Genomic DNA, 15,459 nt, shown 5'->3' with positions numbered 1-15,459 from the left:
TGCACACGCGTGTGCCGGGGCTCGCAGCTCCTTGGCGGAGCATCGGTACCGGGCACGGCGCTGATCCCGCGGGATCGGGTGCTGTCGGGGCAGGTCGGGGTGCCGGGCGGCGCGGCCCTCCGGGGATCGGGGTGCTCCGTGGGAACCTACAGACGGGGCGGGGATCATCGCCTCCCGGCTCAGCCCTGCTGGGGGACGTCGGTGACCGCCTGGTCCCCGCTCCTGTCGCCTCCCTTTGGGGGAGCTCGCTCGGCTCCAGCTGTGTCCGCTCCGTTCTGCCTTTTTCGGGACCCAGGAGTGGCCGTGTCCGGAGGCATGGAGTACCCCACACCTCTGGGACACATGTGCTCCCAGCTCTGCAGGGACTTCCTGGCATTGCCAGAGCTCCCGGAATATTTGGGGCTTCCTGCCCTGCTTCTGCCCCATGGGGCTGGGAAGGGTTTGGGGACAGCCAGGTGACACTGGACCGTGTTCCCCTCACGTGGAGAGGGAAGGGCTTGGGCTGCCCTGTGCTCCTGCCCTTCTCTGCAGCTTCCCTTGGACCCCAGCCGCACCTTGCTCTCACCCCTCACTGCCCCCAGCTTCCCACTGACAGGAGGGGGCTGCCGAGCCCCCCAGTTCTCAGCCTGGTGCCCAGGAGCATTCTCCAGCTCACACTCTCTCTGCAGGGGTGCCTGCACCGCGTCTCCCGCTCCAGCAGCCCCAGCAGCGCCTGGATCCCGCTCCCGGTCCTGCTGCGCCGGGAGAAGGCTGACTTTTACGGTAGGCAGCCGACCCTGCTCCTCCCTTCCCGTGTGCCTGGGCACCGTGTGCCACCACACGGGCTGTGCCAGGGACAGCTAGTGCTCCAGGTGGCCACCCGACCTGTTGGTCAGGGGTGGCATGGAGAAAAGCAGTGGGCAGCTGAGGTGTGATGGGGATCCGTGTGCTGCTCTCTCCTCACTGCCCCATCCTCTCTCTTGCAGACCCGTGGTGGGACTAGCATGGGAGAAGCCTTCCCTGGGCATGGGCAGCGCTAAGGAGCCCGAGGGGCTGCAGGTGCTGAGCTGCCAGGCTGGGGCTGAGGACGCCTGCGAGCCCAGTGCCAGCTCCCCGGGCTGCCCCGTGGCAGGCGAGTGCCTGCCCGGCTCCGGCTGTGCTGCGGGAGCCCGTGCCATGAGGACCTGCTGTGTGCCTGAGGCAGAGTCTCAGGGCACCAAGGCCAACTCAGTGGCAGAGAAGAAGGTGCCATCACCAGCAGGACCAGCTCCTGGCACACTTCTCCAGGACAGCAGCACAGAGCAGAGCGTGGCAGCAGCAACAGGGAGCTGCGGAGGACCAAGCGGTGCTGCCTCTGCCTGTGGTGCCACAGGGATGGGGGTCCCCAACACCCAGAAGGAGGATGCAGCAGCCCCCACTTCCCCTGTTTCTGATCCCTGCCTCCAGGCAACCAGCAAGGACATGGGGAGCACAGCAGCTCTTGCCAAACATGTGGTATTCGTGGAGCCCACTGCGAGCACCGGGACAGCTGAGCTTCCAAGCCAGGAGCAGCCCCAGGACAGCAAAGGGACATCGCTGGCTGCTGCTCCCCAGACAAAGAGCAGTGAGGCTCCCAAGCACCCCCAGGGATGCACAGCAGACCCCCCCAGCACCAGCACTGCGGGGATTGGGGGGCGAAGCGAGGCAGGACCAAGCTCCACTGCTCTGGGCCAGGGCAAAGCTGAGGGGAGCTCAGTCCAGCGTGGGGGTGCTGGGAGCAGCCAGCAGCCCCAAACAGCCAAGCAGCTCTGTGAATCCTACTCCTTTGAAGTGACCCCGCCCCAGGACACTGGGACACAAGACATGGGGACGCAGGTGGACAACCGTGTGTCCTTGGTGTCGGTGGCCTTAAGCCCCATGAGCCCCCCATGTGGGGCTGCTGCCTTCACCTTCCCCAAGAGAGAGGCAGCCTCTGCAGCCCCACGCCTGGAGCCCTCCAAGAAGGACGCGGAGATGCAGGTGTCCATGCCTGTGGAGACCCGCTCAGTGGCCACGGGGCCGATGACACCGGTGGCCAAGTCCCCGCAGACCTCGTACCCTGAGGTGCAGGTGAAGGGGACGGTGCCGGAGGTGGTGGAGGAGGAGCCTCCGGAGCCCATCCGGGAGGTGAGCTGGGATGAGAAGGGGATGACGTGGGAGGTGTATGGGGCCTCCATGGAGGTGGAGGTCCTGGGCATGGCCATCCAGAAGCACCTGGAGAAGCAGATTGAGGAGCACGGGCGGCAGGGGGTGGTGACCCCGCAAGCCACCCGCACCGGCTCCGTCAAGGGCGGGCCCCGCCAGGGCGAGCCCAAGAGGCCGCCCAGCGTCTTTCGGGCTCTGCTGCAGAACGTCCGGCGGCCCCGGTGCTGCTCCCGTGCCGGCCCTGCCATGGAGTGAGCTGCTGCCTGTGCTGGCAGGGTGCGGGTGCCTCGGGGCTTCTCCAAAGTGGGGATGGGTCCTGCCCCGGCGTCCTGAGACACCCGGTGCCAGTGTGCAGGGCTGTGGTGATGATGGAGCACTGCACACTGGCACAAGGTATCTCCTTTGCTGGGGTCCTCCCTGTCAGCCTGGGGTTCCCCCGTGAGTGTAGCCCCATGGAGGTGCCCTGGGACATGAGACTGGTGCCCTGTCTTTGTGCTTGGTGGCTTTTTTCAGCACGAGGAAGCACGTGGCTCCTTCCAGATGGAGGCAGCTGCTCCTGTGCGTCTCCTGCCCGTGGCACAGGTCTGAAGATGGCTCAGGGTGCGTGCTGCTGGCTGCCCTGTGCTCTGGCACTCCAAGCAGCAGCATCACTTCCCATGCTGGAGAGACACTGGTGCATCGCCCCGCCATTGCTTTGCCTGTCCAGGGCTTGGCCACACTCCAGCCAGCCCGTGGCTGTGCATGTGTGGGTCCCCACAGCCACCCATGGCAAGCACCAATCCCCCAACTTCCCTGCTCTCTCTGCCCCACTGCCACGTTGTGGGGAGGATGTGGCCACACAGGGCACCAGCACAGATCTCAAATGAGAGAGACAGAGGCCAACCACGTGTGTGATGGAGAGCTGCTCATCCCTGTCACCATGGCTGGAGATGCTTGGGGAGTCTGTCCCCATGGCCCCGAGCTTCACCTGCCTGGAAGCAGCACATCCTGACCATGGACATGAAGCCTGCCCTGCTTCCAGGCCTGTCCAGCTGCCCCAGTGGTGCTGGAAAGGCCCCCTGTGCTGGGGACACGGGGACGTGTCCTGCTGGGCCCGCTGGCTTCTCCTCTCTGACAGCAGCTGGGACACGACGACTGCAGAACGCTGCCACTTTTTACAGCTGGGCTTTTACAGGGTGGGGGGGAGGGAGCTTTTATTGAACTGTGTTTGCATTTTTGGAGCTTTTTAAGAGACACTTTCAGCCATGAGCATCCTGCCTGGAGCCACCTCCCCCGTGGTGGCCTGTGGGGCTGAGACCATCTTTCCAAACACTCTTCCTATGCTGCCTGTGCTCTGCTAGGCTGAAGAGCATTGGGAGTGAGGGGTCAGTCTGCAGGGGGGTGAATATCCCTGTGGTTGGGCCAACATCCCTGTGGCTGGCAGCACCTCAATGTCCTGCCAAAACGTGGATCTTGGCCCCCCCAGCCTGGCCCCATACAGAGGACCAGCCCCACAGTGCCACAGCAAGGGGGGCCCAGGCCATGTCCAGCATCTGATGGGCAGGAGGCTGCAGACCAGGGGTGCTTGGAGAGCTGCACCATCCCCTCTGGGCAGAAGTGCAGGAGGGCTCAAGGTGCCAGAGTCACCACTGCAGCCGTTTTCCCTTGTTAAGGTAAATTCTTGCCCACCTAAACCCACACTGTACATCCTGGGCTTGTTTTGTCCCTGTGGGGCTGCAAAGGGCTTGCTGAAGTGCCAGCTGGCAGCCAGAGCTGTGGCAAGTGCCCACTCAGTGCCGTGGCACTTGCTGGGACCTGGCTCTGCTCAGTGCCTTGGGCTGTGGGACCGGTGCCATGGCCATGCCAGGGAGACCAGGAGCCCTGGGGCATCCCCTTGCCACCCTGCCCCGGGCTGTGCTCCCCTCCAGCCCTGCACTGCCAAGCTGTGGCACACCAGCGCTGCAGCTTCATCGCCCATTTTCTTCTTTTTTTCCTCTTCATTTCTTTTGGGGGTGGGGCGGGGGGAGGAAGGGGCGGGAGGGTCAGTCTGTCAATGTGGATGTTGGGTAATAAAACCTTACACAAACCTCTTGGGGGCTGCCTGCACCTCCCTCCCCCGGGGCAGAGAGGGTCCTGGGGACAAGGAGCCCGGCTGAGCCCCACAGTGGCACCTCCCCTCTGGCAGCAGCTGGCCCAAACCAGCACTTCATGCTGGGAGAGATGACTCCAAGCTGACTGAGCCCTCCAGGCAGATGGGCTGATGACCACAGGACACTGTGACCCCCCGTGGAACAGTTTTATTGCCAGACACTGAACATATCAACACTGAAGCAGCTGCCTGAGTCCTGCTCTGGCCCTGCTGCGCCCTGTGAGCCTGCTCACAAGTCTGTGGTGGTGAAGGTGGTGTTGAGGTACGCTGTTCTGGTGGGATCCTTCATGTTCAGGGCAGCCACCAGCACCTCCTTGTCAGTGGGCTCTGTTGGCTGCATTTTGACCTGCTGCAGGAGGAGAGTGTGGTCAGAAGGGATGGGGACAGAGATGTAGGGCAGGGACACCCGTCCTTCCTTTCCCCTCTGTTGAGGGGGGCAGAGTAAAGGACACAAGGGGTCCATGAGGCCCTGGGGACCACAGCAGAGAGAAGAAAATGCAGAGTGCTCTGTCAGGACTCCCAGCTGCCAAGCACTGGCAGCTCTTACCTCGACCTCAAAGTTGTCATCTGCTGGTGCATTTACTGTGTTTTCATCCAGGGAATTTATGCTGTGGAGAATGGAGGGTGGGAGGTAAAAATGGACCCGGGCACTGGAGAAGTGAGGTATGAGGTGACAGCCTGTGGCCTTTGGGACCTGCCCACAGAGCTCACCTGGTCACAGAGATGGAGTCCTCGTGGAAGCCCAGGTCGTGGGAGGGATCCAGTGGGTGGTTCAGCATGGGGTTGGCCCTGGTCAGGGATGGGGGGCAGGTAAGTGCTGCCCCTTGGGCACTGCAGCCCCTGGATGTGGGGACAAGCCTGGTGTCTCCCCACCTGCTGCAGGGAGCCCCTCACTCACCCCTCAGCGTTGTACTGGTTGGTCCCAGGGATGCCAGCTCCCTGCTGTGCTGTTGCAGGGTTGAATGTTGTGGCCACCTTCAGAGCCTTCATGGCATTCAGCTTCCTCTTGTAGCTGCAAAGCCCAGGGATGGGGTAGGTGAGAGGGGCAGGGAGGAGCTGGGCTGTGGGATGGGGTGGGCAGAAGCAGGTTGGAGGATAGGGATGGGTCTGGGTGAGGATGGGGGCAGTGGGGGGTGGTAGGAGGGGATGCAGGCAGTGAAGTACCTCCTGGTGGTGAGCACCAAAACCAGGGTCATGATGAGTATGAAGATGAGCAGGAATCCTGCCAGTCCTGCGATAACACCAATCAGCTCCACCTCCTTGGTGGGCTTTGTCACCTCCCCGGGGCCCTGGCACAGAGCAGGGTTAGGGCACAGTTCCAGCCAGGGGAACCCCCCAGCCAGCCCCAGAGGGGTTGCTGCCCTCTCCCCCTGCCCCTTGCCTGGCCCCACTCACAATGACAGCCAGGCCCAGTTTCACCAGCTCAGCCAAGCCCACCGGATCAGACTGGATGAGTCTGCCAAGGAAAGCAGAGGTGTGAGCAGCTGGGCTGGTGCCAGCACGAGGCAGTGCCCGTGCACAACCCCAGCACTCACATGCTCAGGTCATTGACATCCAGGGCAGTGCCATTGCTGTACACGAAGTAGGCCTCCATCACTGACTTCACATCCATGCTGCAGAATCACAGAGAAGGGGGAAGTGTGGTGCTGGGTGCAGGCCATGCTGCCCTGCCCCAGGGTGACACCCCTGATGCCACCACCATGTCCCCTTCCCCCCCACCACTCACTGGGTGTCACGGGTGTCCTCCACGCCTCGGATGGCCACCACATAGACTGCTGCCTTGGTCACTGTGGTCAGGGCCCTAGGAACAAGAGAGAGGGGGGGAAGCTGGGCTGGACATCCTGCTGTTCTGCTCATGGGCACAGGAAGCAGGCAGACCCCCTGAAGCCCCCTCCTCTGGTGAGGACCTGCCTGGCCCACCCTGTTCACAGTCCATGAAGCTGAGACACAGTTGATGGGTCCATCCGTGCACCCCCAGCCCTGGCCCAGCACCCCTTACAATTTAATATTTTCGGAGTTACTCTGGACTTCTTCCACCGTTGTCAAGAACTGGAGCCGAACGCGGTAGCTCTGATCCACCGTGAAGATCTGTGTGTGAGGACCAGGGGTGAGCAGAGCTGGCCGGGGTGGGTGCTGTCCTGGGACAGGGCTTGGGGGTGGCACTCACACTCAGCACGGTCTGGGCTCTGTGCACCGGTTCCTCACCATCCTCAGCCTCCACTGTCACCTTGTACTGCCCCTTCAGAGATTCATCAAGGTTGCTGGCCACTCTGTGAGGACAGGGACACCAGTGATCCCACTGCACTGTCCCTTGCCATCCCTCAAGCTCCATCCTACCTCCATGCCTAGGCAGGGCTCCAGAAAGGCTTTGTCCCCTTTGCAGCCCGAGCTGGCCCTGCAGCAGGCAGGAGCTGAGCTGCATCCCCCTCTCCCAGCCCAGCCCAGCCCAGCCCCAGGGCCTCACCGGATACTCCCGATGTAGGTGCCCTTGTCAGGTGTTGTGGACACCCCAAAGAGGTTCTCGAAGGGCCGACTGCCCCCGTTGTCCTCCACAAGCACCACACTGACGATGGAGAAGGTGATGGTTCCCCCCAGCCCTGTGTCAGCATCTGTGGCCTGCAGGGATAGAGCATGGCAGGAGCATGGGTGGGAATGGCCCCTGCCTGCCCACGGTGGGGACAAGGGAACAAGGCTCCACAGACTGACAGATACAGGTGGGCAGCTCCTCACCTTCACAGTAGCCACTTGCAATTCCACAGGAGAGATTTCAGGGACAACCACTGCCAGGAACAGACAGATGGATGGTACAGTCATGCTGGTGAGCAGCCAGACTTGCTGCAGACCCCACACCCACACAGCCCCAGGGTTCCAAGCACCCCCTGCTGCCCTTGGCCCCACAGCCTTCATGGAAAGCACTGAGTAACCCCAGCCTGGCCCCTGCACTGCTCAGCCCTGCCCCAGGCTTGGGGAAGATCCTCGCTGCTGGTGGATGTGGCAGGGCATGTGTGGGTGCAGCAAGGAGCCCACGTGATGTGCCAACCCCAGCTGCTCACCAAAAGTCTCTGAGGTGGCCTCGAAGACTGGCGCGTTGTCATTCACATCAATAATGATGATCCTCAGGGTTTCTGCAAATGTCCCAAAAGCAGAGCTCTGATCACCAACAGAGCAGCCCTGCAGCACCATCCTCTGCTTCCTGTGGGAGCTCTGTCTTCCCAAAAGGCTCGGGTCAAAAGAACTGGGGCCACCCTCCCTCTGTAGCCAAACCACCCGGCTCACAGCTGCTTGTGGGAGGTGGGAGAGGCAGTCCCAGCACCTGCCATGCCCAGTGAGGGGAAGGAGGGGGCAGTGGGGCCGTACCGTTCTGGCTGTAGCGGTTTCCTTTCTCAGTGTACAGATCCTCCACCCTCAGTGTGAGCAGGACCCTGTCACACACCTCGTAGTCGATGTCCGAGCTGTTCACCAGCACTGAGCCATTGGGTGCCAGCAGGAACCAGTCCCAGCACACGTCCCCAGCACTGCTGTCCCCCTTGAAGCAGGCGACCGCCAGCTCCTCGAAGAGCAGCGAGTGGTTGGTGTCAGGGTCGAAGGCGTTCAGAGTGTGGATCAGACCCTGCTGTGTCCCATTCTCAGCCACTGACACGTCCTGCAGCGAGCCTGGCAGGATGGTGGGGGACTCGTCATTGACATCGAGGATGTGGACTGTCACTGAGACGTTGGCCTTGTCCCCGGCGTTGTCTGCAGCCGTGTTCTCTGCCAGCACCATCAGGGTGAAGAACTTCTGCTCCAGCGTGTCATAGTCCAGCAATATCTCAGGGTCTACAGACAGCTGCCCACTGTAGTTCCCTGGCCCCAGGTGGGTTGAGCGGATCAAGAAGTTACTGGAGCCAGGGCCTCTTTCAAGCCAGAATGAAATGCGGGAATTGATCTCTGTGCGGTCGGCATCTGTGGCATTCACCTCACCCACAAAGGACCCTGCAGGTGGAGACAGACACTGAGTGGGCAGTGGGCACTGACTCAGGGCCACTGCTGGTCCCACAAACCTGGCCATACAACTTGTACCTGGAGAGTCTTCAAAGACTGAGAACTCATAGGACTGGTTGAGGAACATGGGAATGTTGTCATTCAGGTCCTGCAGAAGACAAAGCCCATGGCTGTAGCCCTTCAAGGAAACAGGATTCCCCACAGCCAGCTGGGGACAGGAGTGTGGGCACCTGCCTGCCCACAGGCAGGAGCTACACAAGCCCTCTCCTGCCTCCCTGCATCAACTATTCACTCTGCCCCCACAGAAAGCCTGGAGACACGGCTCCTCTGCCACAGCCAAGGATTCCACAGCCCCGCCCTGCCCATCCATCCCAGTTCCAAGCCCCAGCCTGCCCCAGCATGTCCCTGCTTGTGCCCAGGGCTCACCCCCACGGTGATGGTGACGTTCACCGTGGTGTTCAGCGGTGGCTCGCCGTGGTCATACACCATCACTGTCACCACCATCTGTCCATGCTCATCCTCCAAGGCTTCACGGTCCAGTGGCTCCGTGCTGTGCATCTCACCTGTGTCTCTATTGATGGTAAAGTTGTTGCTGAACAGTCCTGGCAAGATCATGAAGCCCAATTTGCTGTTGAGGCTGTCAGGCATGTCATTGTCGATGGCCTGAAAAGATCAGCGTTTAGAACAGGGCTGTGGGGCACCTTGGGGACAGTCCCTCCCCTCTGAGAGCCCTGTCAACCCCCCCACCTCTGCTGGCACATACCTGGATCTGTGTGCTAACATTCTGCCCCTCTTCCACGGAGATGAAGTAGGAGCCAATGACCACGGGTGCCATGTCATTGGCATCCAGCACGGTGATCTCCAGCACCGTGGTGCCCACCAGGCCGCCCCCGTCCCTGGCCTGGAGGTTGGCGTAGTAGATGGAGCGAGTCTCCCTGTCCAGCAAGCTCCCGTTGTGCACCAGCAGGGCCCCGGTCGTGGCGTTCACCGTGAAGACATTGTGGCTGTGGCACACACAGAGCCTTCAGTGGAGCCCACCCTCCAGGGTGATGCCCTGGTTGTGGCTGGCTCTGCCCTTACGTACATGTTCTCTGGGAGCAGCTGGTAGGTGATCTGGCCCAGGACACCGCTGTCTGGATCATAGGCCTGAAAGACAGAAGGAACCATCTGGTCAGTCAGTTTCAGCCCTCAGAGCAGTGATCAGTCTGGGGCAGTGGCTGTTGACAGTCAGCACCCAAAAATGTGGCCCTGATAGGCAAAGGGTCCCACCCTTGAGTACCCACTGGTCCTGAGTCCTTCCTGTGTGTATGGAGAGATCAGTGCCCTCAGCACAAGCTGTACTAGAAGTGCTAGGTGTGCCCAGTGCCCTGCTTGGGGATATTAGGCGTGCCCACTCCCTGCTCAGTGCCTGACCGTGATGTTTGGGGAGATGACAGTGCCATCAGGGCTGTTCTCCATCACAGACAGGTTGTAGGTGCTCTGGGGGAACTCAGGGATGTGGTCATTGCTATCGATGAGGTCAATGGTCACGGTGGCCGTGGAGCAGCAGTCTGTAGGGTTCCCCGTGTCATTAGCAATGATCTGCAGGATTGAAAAGGGATTGTGTCTCACACGAGCCCCCAAACATTAGAGAGACCTGTCACACTGCAGCCCAGCTCCCCTGCACCAAACAAACTGCCAGGGCAGAGCCCTGCTCTGCTCTACTCCTGAGCTCTGCAAGAGAAAGGCCATGTCCCCACTGTGCCCCAATGCAGGCAGGGAGCAGGAACTGCCTCCACAGAGCAGGCCAGCCCTACAAGTCCCACCTGCACCACCATGACATGGCTTATCTCGTAGTCCACTAAGGATGAGTTTTGCACCAGGATCTGGACTTCCCCTGCGCCCACAATCGTTGTGGGGAACACAGTGAAGGCGTTGGCATTCGGACCCTGCAGGGTCAGCTCAAAACTGCTGTTGATGCCCTGTCAGGGAGGGACAAGAGCCAGGGTGAGTGGTGCAGCAAGGACAGACACCAGCACCACAGCCCAGCACCACGGACAGGCTCCTTCCTACCTTATCTGGGTCGTAGGCAACAATGTTGAGGTTGGACACAGGCAGTCTGGTGGAGGAATGCTCTATGATGCTGCCTGTGAAGTTGTTCTGAGCACTGGCAGAGAAGTCACAGCTGGACAGGGAGCAGTTGTAGAACTGGGGCTTGTTGTCATTGACATCAGTCACCAAGATTGTCACCCAGGTGCTGGCCTGGGCCCTCTTGCCGTAGATATCTGGGTGCTCCTCACGTGCCTGTGGAGGAGGAGAGAGCAGGTTGGAGGGGCCCAGGGAGAGGAAGAGGATGGGGTTCCCCTTGCTGTGTCCTACTCACTGTGACTTGCAGCAGCACTTCATCACTTGGCAGCTGCTCACGGTCCAGGGGCTCACTCACAGTGATGGCGCCCGTTGTATTGTTGATAACAAAAGGAACACTGGCATCTAGGACAAGGGGACAGCAGGAACCAATGGTAGCCACCGGGAAAGACAGGCCTGGCCCTCCCTCTGCCAGCAGGTCAGGCTGGCAGAGCCTGGGTGCCCAGAACCAGTTTCCAGGGTACCCCTTGCCGCCTGACCACCCCTCCTGGTCATCCCACTGTGTCATCCCCTGCCTGACCCATTCTGCCCCATCACTCACTGGTGATGATGTAGGAGATGTTGTCATTCACCCCTGTGTCTTGGTCCATGGCGGTGACAGTCAGCACAACGGTGCCCTGTGGGGACATGGCCATCAGGGGAGGACCCATGACATCTCCCCCAGGCCTGGTGGCCCAGACACTTCAGGGCATAAGAGCCCCCAGGGAGGGCCAGGGGCAGGGACATGACACTGGGGCAGGCAGGCTCCTGACCAGGTCACAGTTCTCAGGCACAGAGCCCGAGTAGGGCTCATTGAGGAACCGTGGGTCCAGGTTGGGCACGTCCGTAATGGTCAGGGACAGGTAAGTAGAGCTCTTCTGGATGGTCCAAATGTTGTGCAGCCATCCCCCACCATCCTGAGGAGCAGAGCGCCTGTCAGTCACACAGCCCCCTTACCTGGCAGCCCTGCACCCCCAGCCTGGATGGTCCCCACCTGGGCGAGGATCTTGATCTGGTAGAAAGTGTTCTTGGCATAGTCCAGGGAACCATTGAGCACCAGACTCCCATTGCTCAGGATGTAGAAGAGCTGGAGATTGTTCGTATTGTCTGGGATCACCTGAGCAGGGGACATCAGCCTGTGTCACCAAGGCAGGGAGCAGAGGTATTGTAGCAGAGATGGGGGCTCTATCCCCATCCTCTGCCAGGCTTGGCCCATGGGGACCCCCAACATTTACACCCAACCTCCTGGCTCATCCCCGGCCTGAAACTGAAATCACCTTCCACCCACTGCCCAAAACCTCCCTGCACCCCCAGAGATATGAGTCTGCCCTGGCTGTGTCCCCCAGCACTGCAGCAGCACAGGGGTGGCCCAGGGATGGGTTTGGGTATGGTAGGACCCCCTCCACAGTGCTCTGTGCTCACCTCCTGGATGCTGTAGCTGACTTTGGAGGCGTTGCCAGTGTCACTGTCATTGGCAAACACGGTGTAGATGATGCTGTGCACAGTCGTGTTCTGGGCACACAGGGGGTGGTGGTGACAGAGCAGGGGGTGACACTGGGCCTGGGCCCTGCCAGCCCTGCCCTGGCATGTTCAGGGCTGCAGGTACTGCCCAGTGCCCTGGGATGAGCTGCTGCCCTCGCTCAGGCTGGGCAGGGGCTGGACCCCCTCCCCACCCTCCCTGCGAGGGGACACCCCAGCCCTGGAGCTGCTGCATGGGGTCAGACCCAGCCCCACGCCCCATCTACCCCTTGATCCAGAGGCACGGTGTGCTGGGCTGGCAGGCAGCTTGGGCACACCCTGAGCTCATTGCAAGGGCAGAGTCCCAGCTGTATCAGGGTGACACAGAGGCTCCCATGGGGAATTGCCCTGGTGACAGAGTGCTCCCAGGTGCTGGCTGCACCACGGGCAGCCCCACGCCCAGACACAGTGTCACCACACACCCAGGTGTGAGCTCACGCTGCTCCCAGCCCGTTGTTGTCCCACTGCTGGCACACCCATGCCACAGCAGCCACCCAGCACCCCTGCCCTGCTGCCCGTGGGGCTGGGAGGTCCCAGAGAGGTACCTCGGGGATGACAGCATTATATGGCAGGTGCTGGAACACGGGGGCGTTGTCATTGCGGTCCTCCACGATGATGGTGACTTTTTTGGAAACCTGCCAGGTGTCAGAGAGGGCACAAGGGTGGGGTAGTGGGAGATGGTGGCCAGCAGAGCTGGGTGCAGTTCTGGCACCCCATGCCCACCCTGGCTAGCCAGCCAGCATCACCCACCCGCTTCCAATTGCCTCCCCACTGAGCCTTGTCCATGGGGGCTCCCTTCCCCCTGCAGCCCCCCAGCCCTTGTCCCAGCACTCACCTCATTGTTTATACCATCCCACACTCTGGCAGTGATGGTGAGCCTGGCCTGGAGCTGAGGGGACACAAGGCAGGGCTTGGTCAGGGCCAAGGTGAAGCTCAATCCTTGGATGGCTGAGCCCCAATCTCTGTGTAGGGCTGAGCCCCAACTTCTGTGAGGACAACTTTGCCTCCAGGAGCTGGGTTCTGGGGCCAGGGAGTGACCCACAGGCTCTGCCCTCCATCCCCATACCCCCAGATTCTCACTCAGGCTGGGACATCTGACCCCATGCTCTGCCCTCACCTCACGGTCCAGGGAGTTCCTCAGCGTCACTCTGCCTGATTTGGAGTCCACAGAGAAGTAGAAGGCGTCTGTCCCCCCGATTTGGTAGGTGAGAGGGTCATCGTCCAGGTCATAAGCCTCCAGCTGGAAAGCAAACTGGCCTGGGGGCACAGGCAGTGTCAGAACCCCCCAGTCCCTCCTCTGACACCCCAGGTCCTTCTCGAGACCCCCCTACTCACCCAGCTCCAGGTCCTCGGGCACGTAGAAGAGGGTGGTATTGAGGATGGGGATGGTGTTTGCTGAAACTACAGGGAAGAGGAGCTGAGCACCATCACTGTGCTGGGCACACACACGTCTGGCAGCACCTCCTCAGCTCCAGCCCAAGATCCCAGCCGTGCTTTGGGTCTCCATGGCGGGCAGGGGAACCCCCAGCCCTTGTGCCCATCCCACACCCGCAGCCCCCACGCTTTCCCTGCTGTCCAGCCCTGCCCTGCCCTGGATCTCCAGTGGGGCAGGCAGTTGATACTGGGGGTTGAAAGCAGCTCCAACACCTCTCCCCCACCCACCCAGATGCCAAGAGAGTCCTTACCTGTTGCCAGGAGGAAGGGGAGCAGCACCCAAGAGCCCCCTGCCATCCTGCCAGGATGCCTGTGGGCACACACCAGGGAACAAGCACCTGAGAGACTGAGGCTGGCCCCCAAAGCCCTCCTGGGCAGCAGCCACCAGGCTGGGAGAGGGGCTGGTGGGGACAGTCCCCTCTGCTGAGCTGGGCTGGTGGGCAAACCCCAGGCTGCACGCTGCACTCCTGGGCACAGGCTCCCTGAGGACATGGCATGGGAGGACAGGGGTGACTGGGGGACACCAGGAGCCTGTCCTGGCCATGGCTGGAGGCTCCACTGCTTGTGCCCAACAGGGCCTCTCCAAGCAGAGCCTTGAGTCCAAGAGTAACCCATGGTGTGACCAGGGTGCCTCCCTGCTTGCGCCAGAGCTGGCTCCTGTGGGCAGCTCCACAGCTGACGGACACCCCCAGCCCCCCCATGCAGCAGGGTGCCCCTGGGGGCTGGGACAGGGGCTGACATCCCTTACCTGTGGCTGTGTCCCTGGGGATGCTGCCTCTGCTCTCTCATCTTGACACTGCCAGACCTTTGCCTCCTGCAGTAAACATGTTCATCAATCATTAACTGCAATTAAGGGGTGAGAAATCCCTCCCCCCTCGTCTGTATTCCTTGTTCTCCTCCTGCAGCTCCCACCCAGCTGGGCTCCAGGCTCACTCCCCAAAACCAAGTCCCCAGCTCTCCATGCTGGGTGCTGTCCCTCAGCATCCAGACACCACAACCTGCATCCATGGGACCCCCAGCTCCCTGAAGGGGTGTGGAGCCTGCAGGGGTGCAGAGGGATCCCAAACCACCCCAGGAGACCAAAGAGGGGTTAGGGAAATGCCCTGCATCCCCTGGGCTGGGAACACTGGGGTCCTACCAGGACAGGGGGTGGGCACCAACCTTGTGGTGTGGCCACTGGGGCGGGTGCCTGGGGCCCTCTGCACCCCCTGCCACCCACTCCCCTCCCCAGGAGCTTGGCCCAGCCTCCCTGACCTACTTCAGACCCGCTGGGGACAAGGCTGGATTGTCCAGCTCTGCTCAGGCAGAAAAGGGCTGGGAGGTGGCGGTGGGGGGGCACGGCCAGCCTGTTGGACCCCCACATCCCTGGCCCTGTTCCCTGGGGAACCCACAGGGCCTGGATACTGGAGGAACTCTGGAGCGTCTCCAGACACCCAGCCTGCTCTGAGGTTCCCATCTCACCCTACACCTGGGTCAGAGCACCCCCAGAGAAGGGGCTGCAGGGGACAGACTGTGAGCACCCCTTAGCAAAGCTCTCCTGAGCGGGTCCAGGAGCAGCCCAGCTCCTGCAAAAGCTGCTCCAGGACATCCTCACAGACACCCCGTGAACTGCCTGTGGTCACCCCCAGTCCCCCAGGGCTGTCCCGGGGTGCCTCCCCTGACACTCCTGGGGCTGGTGCTGGACACTGTTCTGCAAACTGTCCCTTTGTGTCCTGGGGCACTTTCACACCTCCCAGGGCTGTCCTGAGACATCCACAACTCCCTGAAAAGCGGTTGTAGCCAGGTGGGAGTCGACCTCTGCCCCCTGGCAACCAGTGAAGGTTTAGGCTGGACATCATGAGGAATTTCTTCACGGAAAGGTTTGCGAGGCACTGGAACGGGCTGCCCAGGGAGCTGGTGGAGTCACCGTCCCTGGAGATGTTTAAGGCAAGACTGGATGTGCCACTTAGTGCCACGGTCTAGTTGGCATGGTGGTGTTGGGTCATAGGTTGGGCTACATGATCTCAGAGCTCTTTTCCAGCCTAACTGATTCTGTGATTCTCTAATTCCTGGGACGGTCCCAGCTCGGTGGCGGTGCCGGGTGTGCGCTGCGGCTCGGAGCATTACGGCCGGTGCAGTTCGGCCGCGCCGCTCTCGGGTTCATTACGGCAGGA

General features: G+C 61.4%; 2 protein-coding genes across 2 annotated transcripts in view; one reads left to right on the top strand and one right to left on the bottom strand.

The window, feature by feature from the left end:
- GPRIN1 (G protein regulated inducer of neurite outgrowth 1) overlaps nucleotides 1-4,211 on the top strand; it is a 5,086-nt gene extending 875 nt beyond the window's left edge. The window contains exons 2-3 of the mRNA XM_031055243.1: nucleotides 669-762; nucleotides 966-4,211. Coding sequence (XP_030911103.1) covers nucleotides 1,006-2,397 — 1,392 coding nt within the window. The 5' untranslated portion in view covers nucleotides 669-762; nucleotides 966-1,005 and the 3' untranslated portion in view covers nucleotides 2,398-4,211. The remainder of the gene's footprint in view (nucleotides 1-668; nucleotides 763-965) is intronic.
- A 288-nt stretch (nucleotides 4,212-4,499) lies between these two features.
- On the bottom strand, nucleotides 4,500-15,058 carry CDHR2 (cadherin related family member 2). The gene is made up of 33 exons (XM_014312247.1): nucleotides 15,036-15,058; nucleotides 14,055-14,120; nucleotides 13,558-13,616; nucleotides 13,208-13,273; nucleotides 12,990-13,129; nucleotides 12,708-12,761; nucleotides 12,418-12,507; nucleotides 11,777-11,866; nucleotides 11,349-11,471; nucleotides 11,128-11,271; nucleotides 10,917-10,992; nucleotides 10,614-10,720; nucleotides 10,304-10,534; nucleotides 10,057-10,212; nucleotides 9,665-9,832; nucleotides 9,336-9,397; nucleotides 9,015-9,255; nucleotides 8,678-8,914; nucleotides 8,330-8,399; nucleotides 7,628-8,242; nucleotides 7,324-7,395; nucleotides 7,001-7,050; nucleotides 6,735-6,886; nucleotides 6,438-6,540; nucleotides 6,270-6,358; nucleotides 5,997-6,071; nucleotides 5,806-5,883; nucleotides 5,666-5,726; nucleotides 5,435-5,559; nucleotides 5,169-5,282; nucleotides 4,982-5,059; nucleotides 4,818-4,878; nucleotides 4,500-4,619 (listed from the first exon to the last, which is right to left on the bottom strand). Exons 1-33 carry the CDS (start codon nucleotides 15,056-15,058, stop codon nucleotides 4,500-4,502), a joined length of 3,996 nt encoding a protein of 1,331 aa, XP_014167722.1.
- Nucleotides 15,059-15,459: the final 401 nt, after the last annotated feature.

Source organism: Geospiza fortis, unplaced genomic scaffold (assembly GCF_000277835.1).
Source record: "Geospiza fortis unplaced genomic scaffold, GeoFor_1.0 scaffold55, whole genome shotgun sequence".
In the NCBI taxonomy this organism is placed as follows: Eukaryota; Metazoa; Chordata; class Aves; order Passeriformes; family Thraupidae; genus Geospiza; species Geospiza fortis.
The sequence above is the reverse complement of the archived record's forward strand: the minus strand, read 5'-3'. Positions and strand labels throughout refer to the sequence as shown.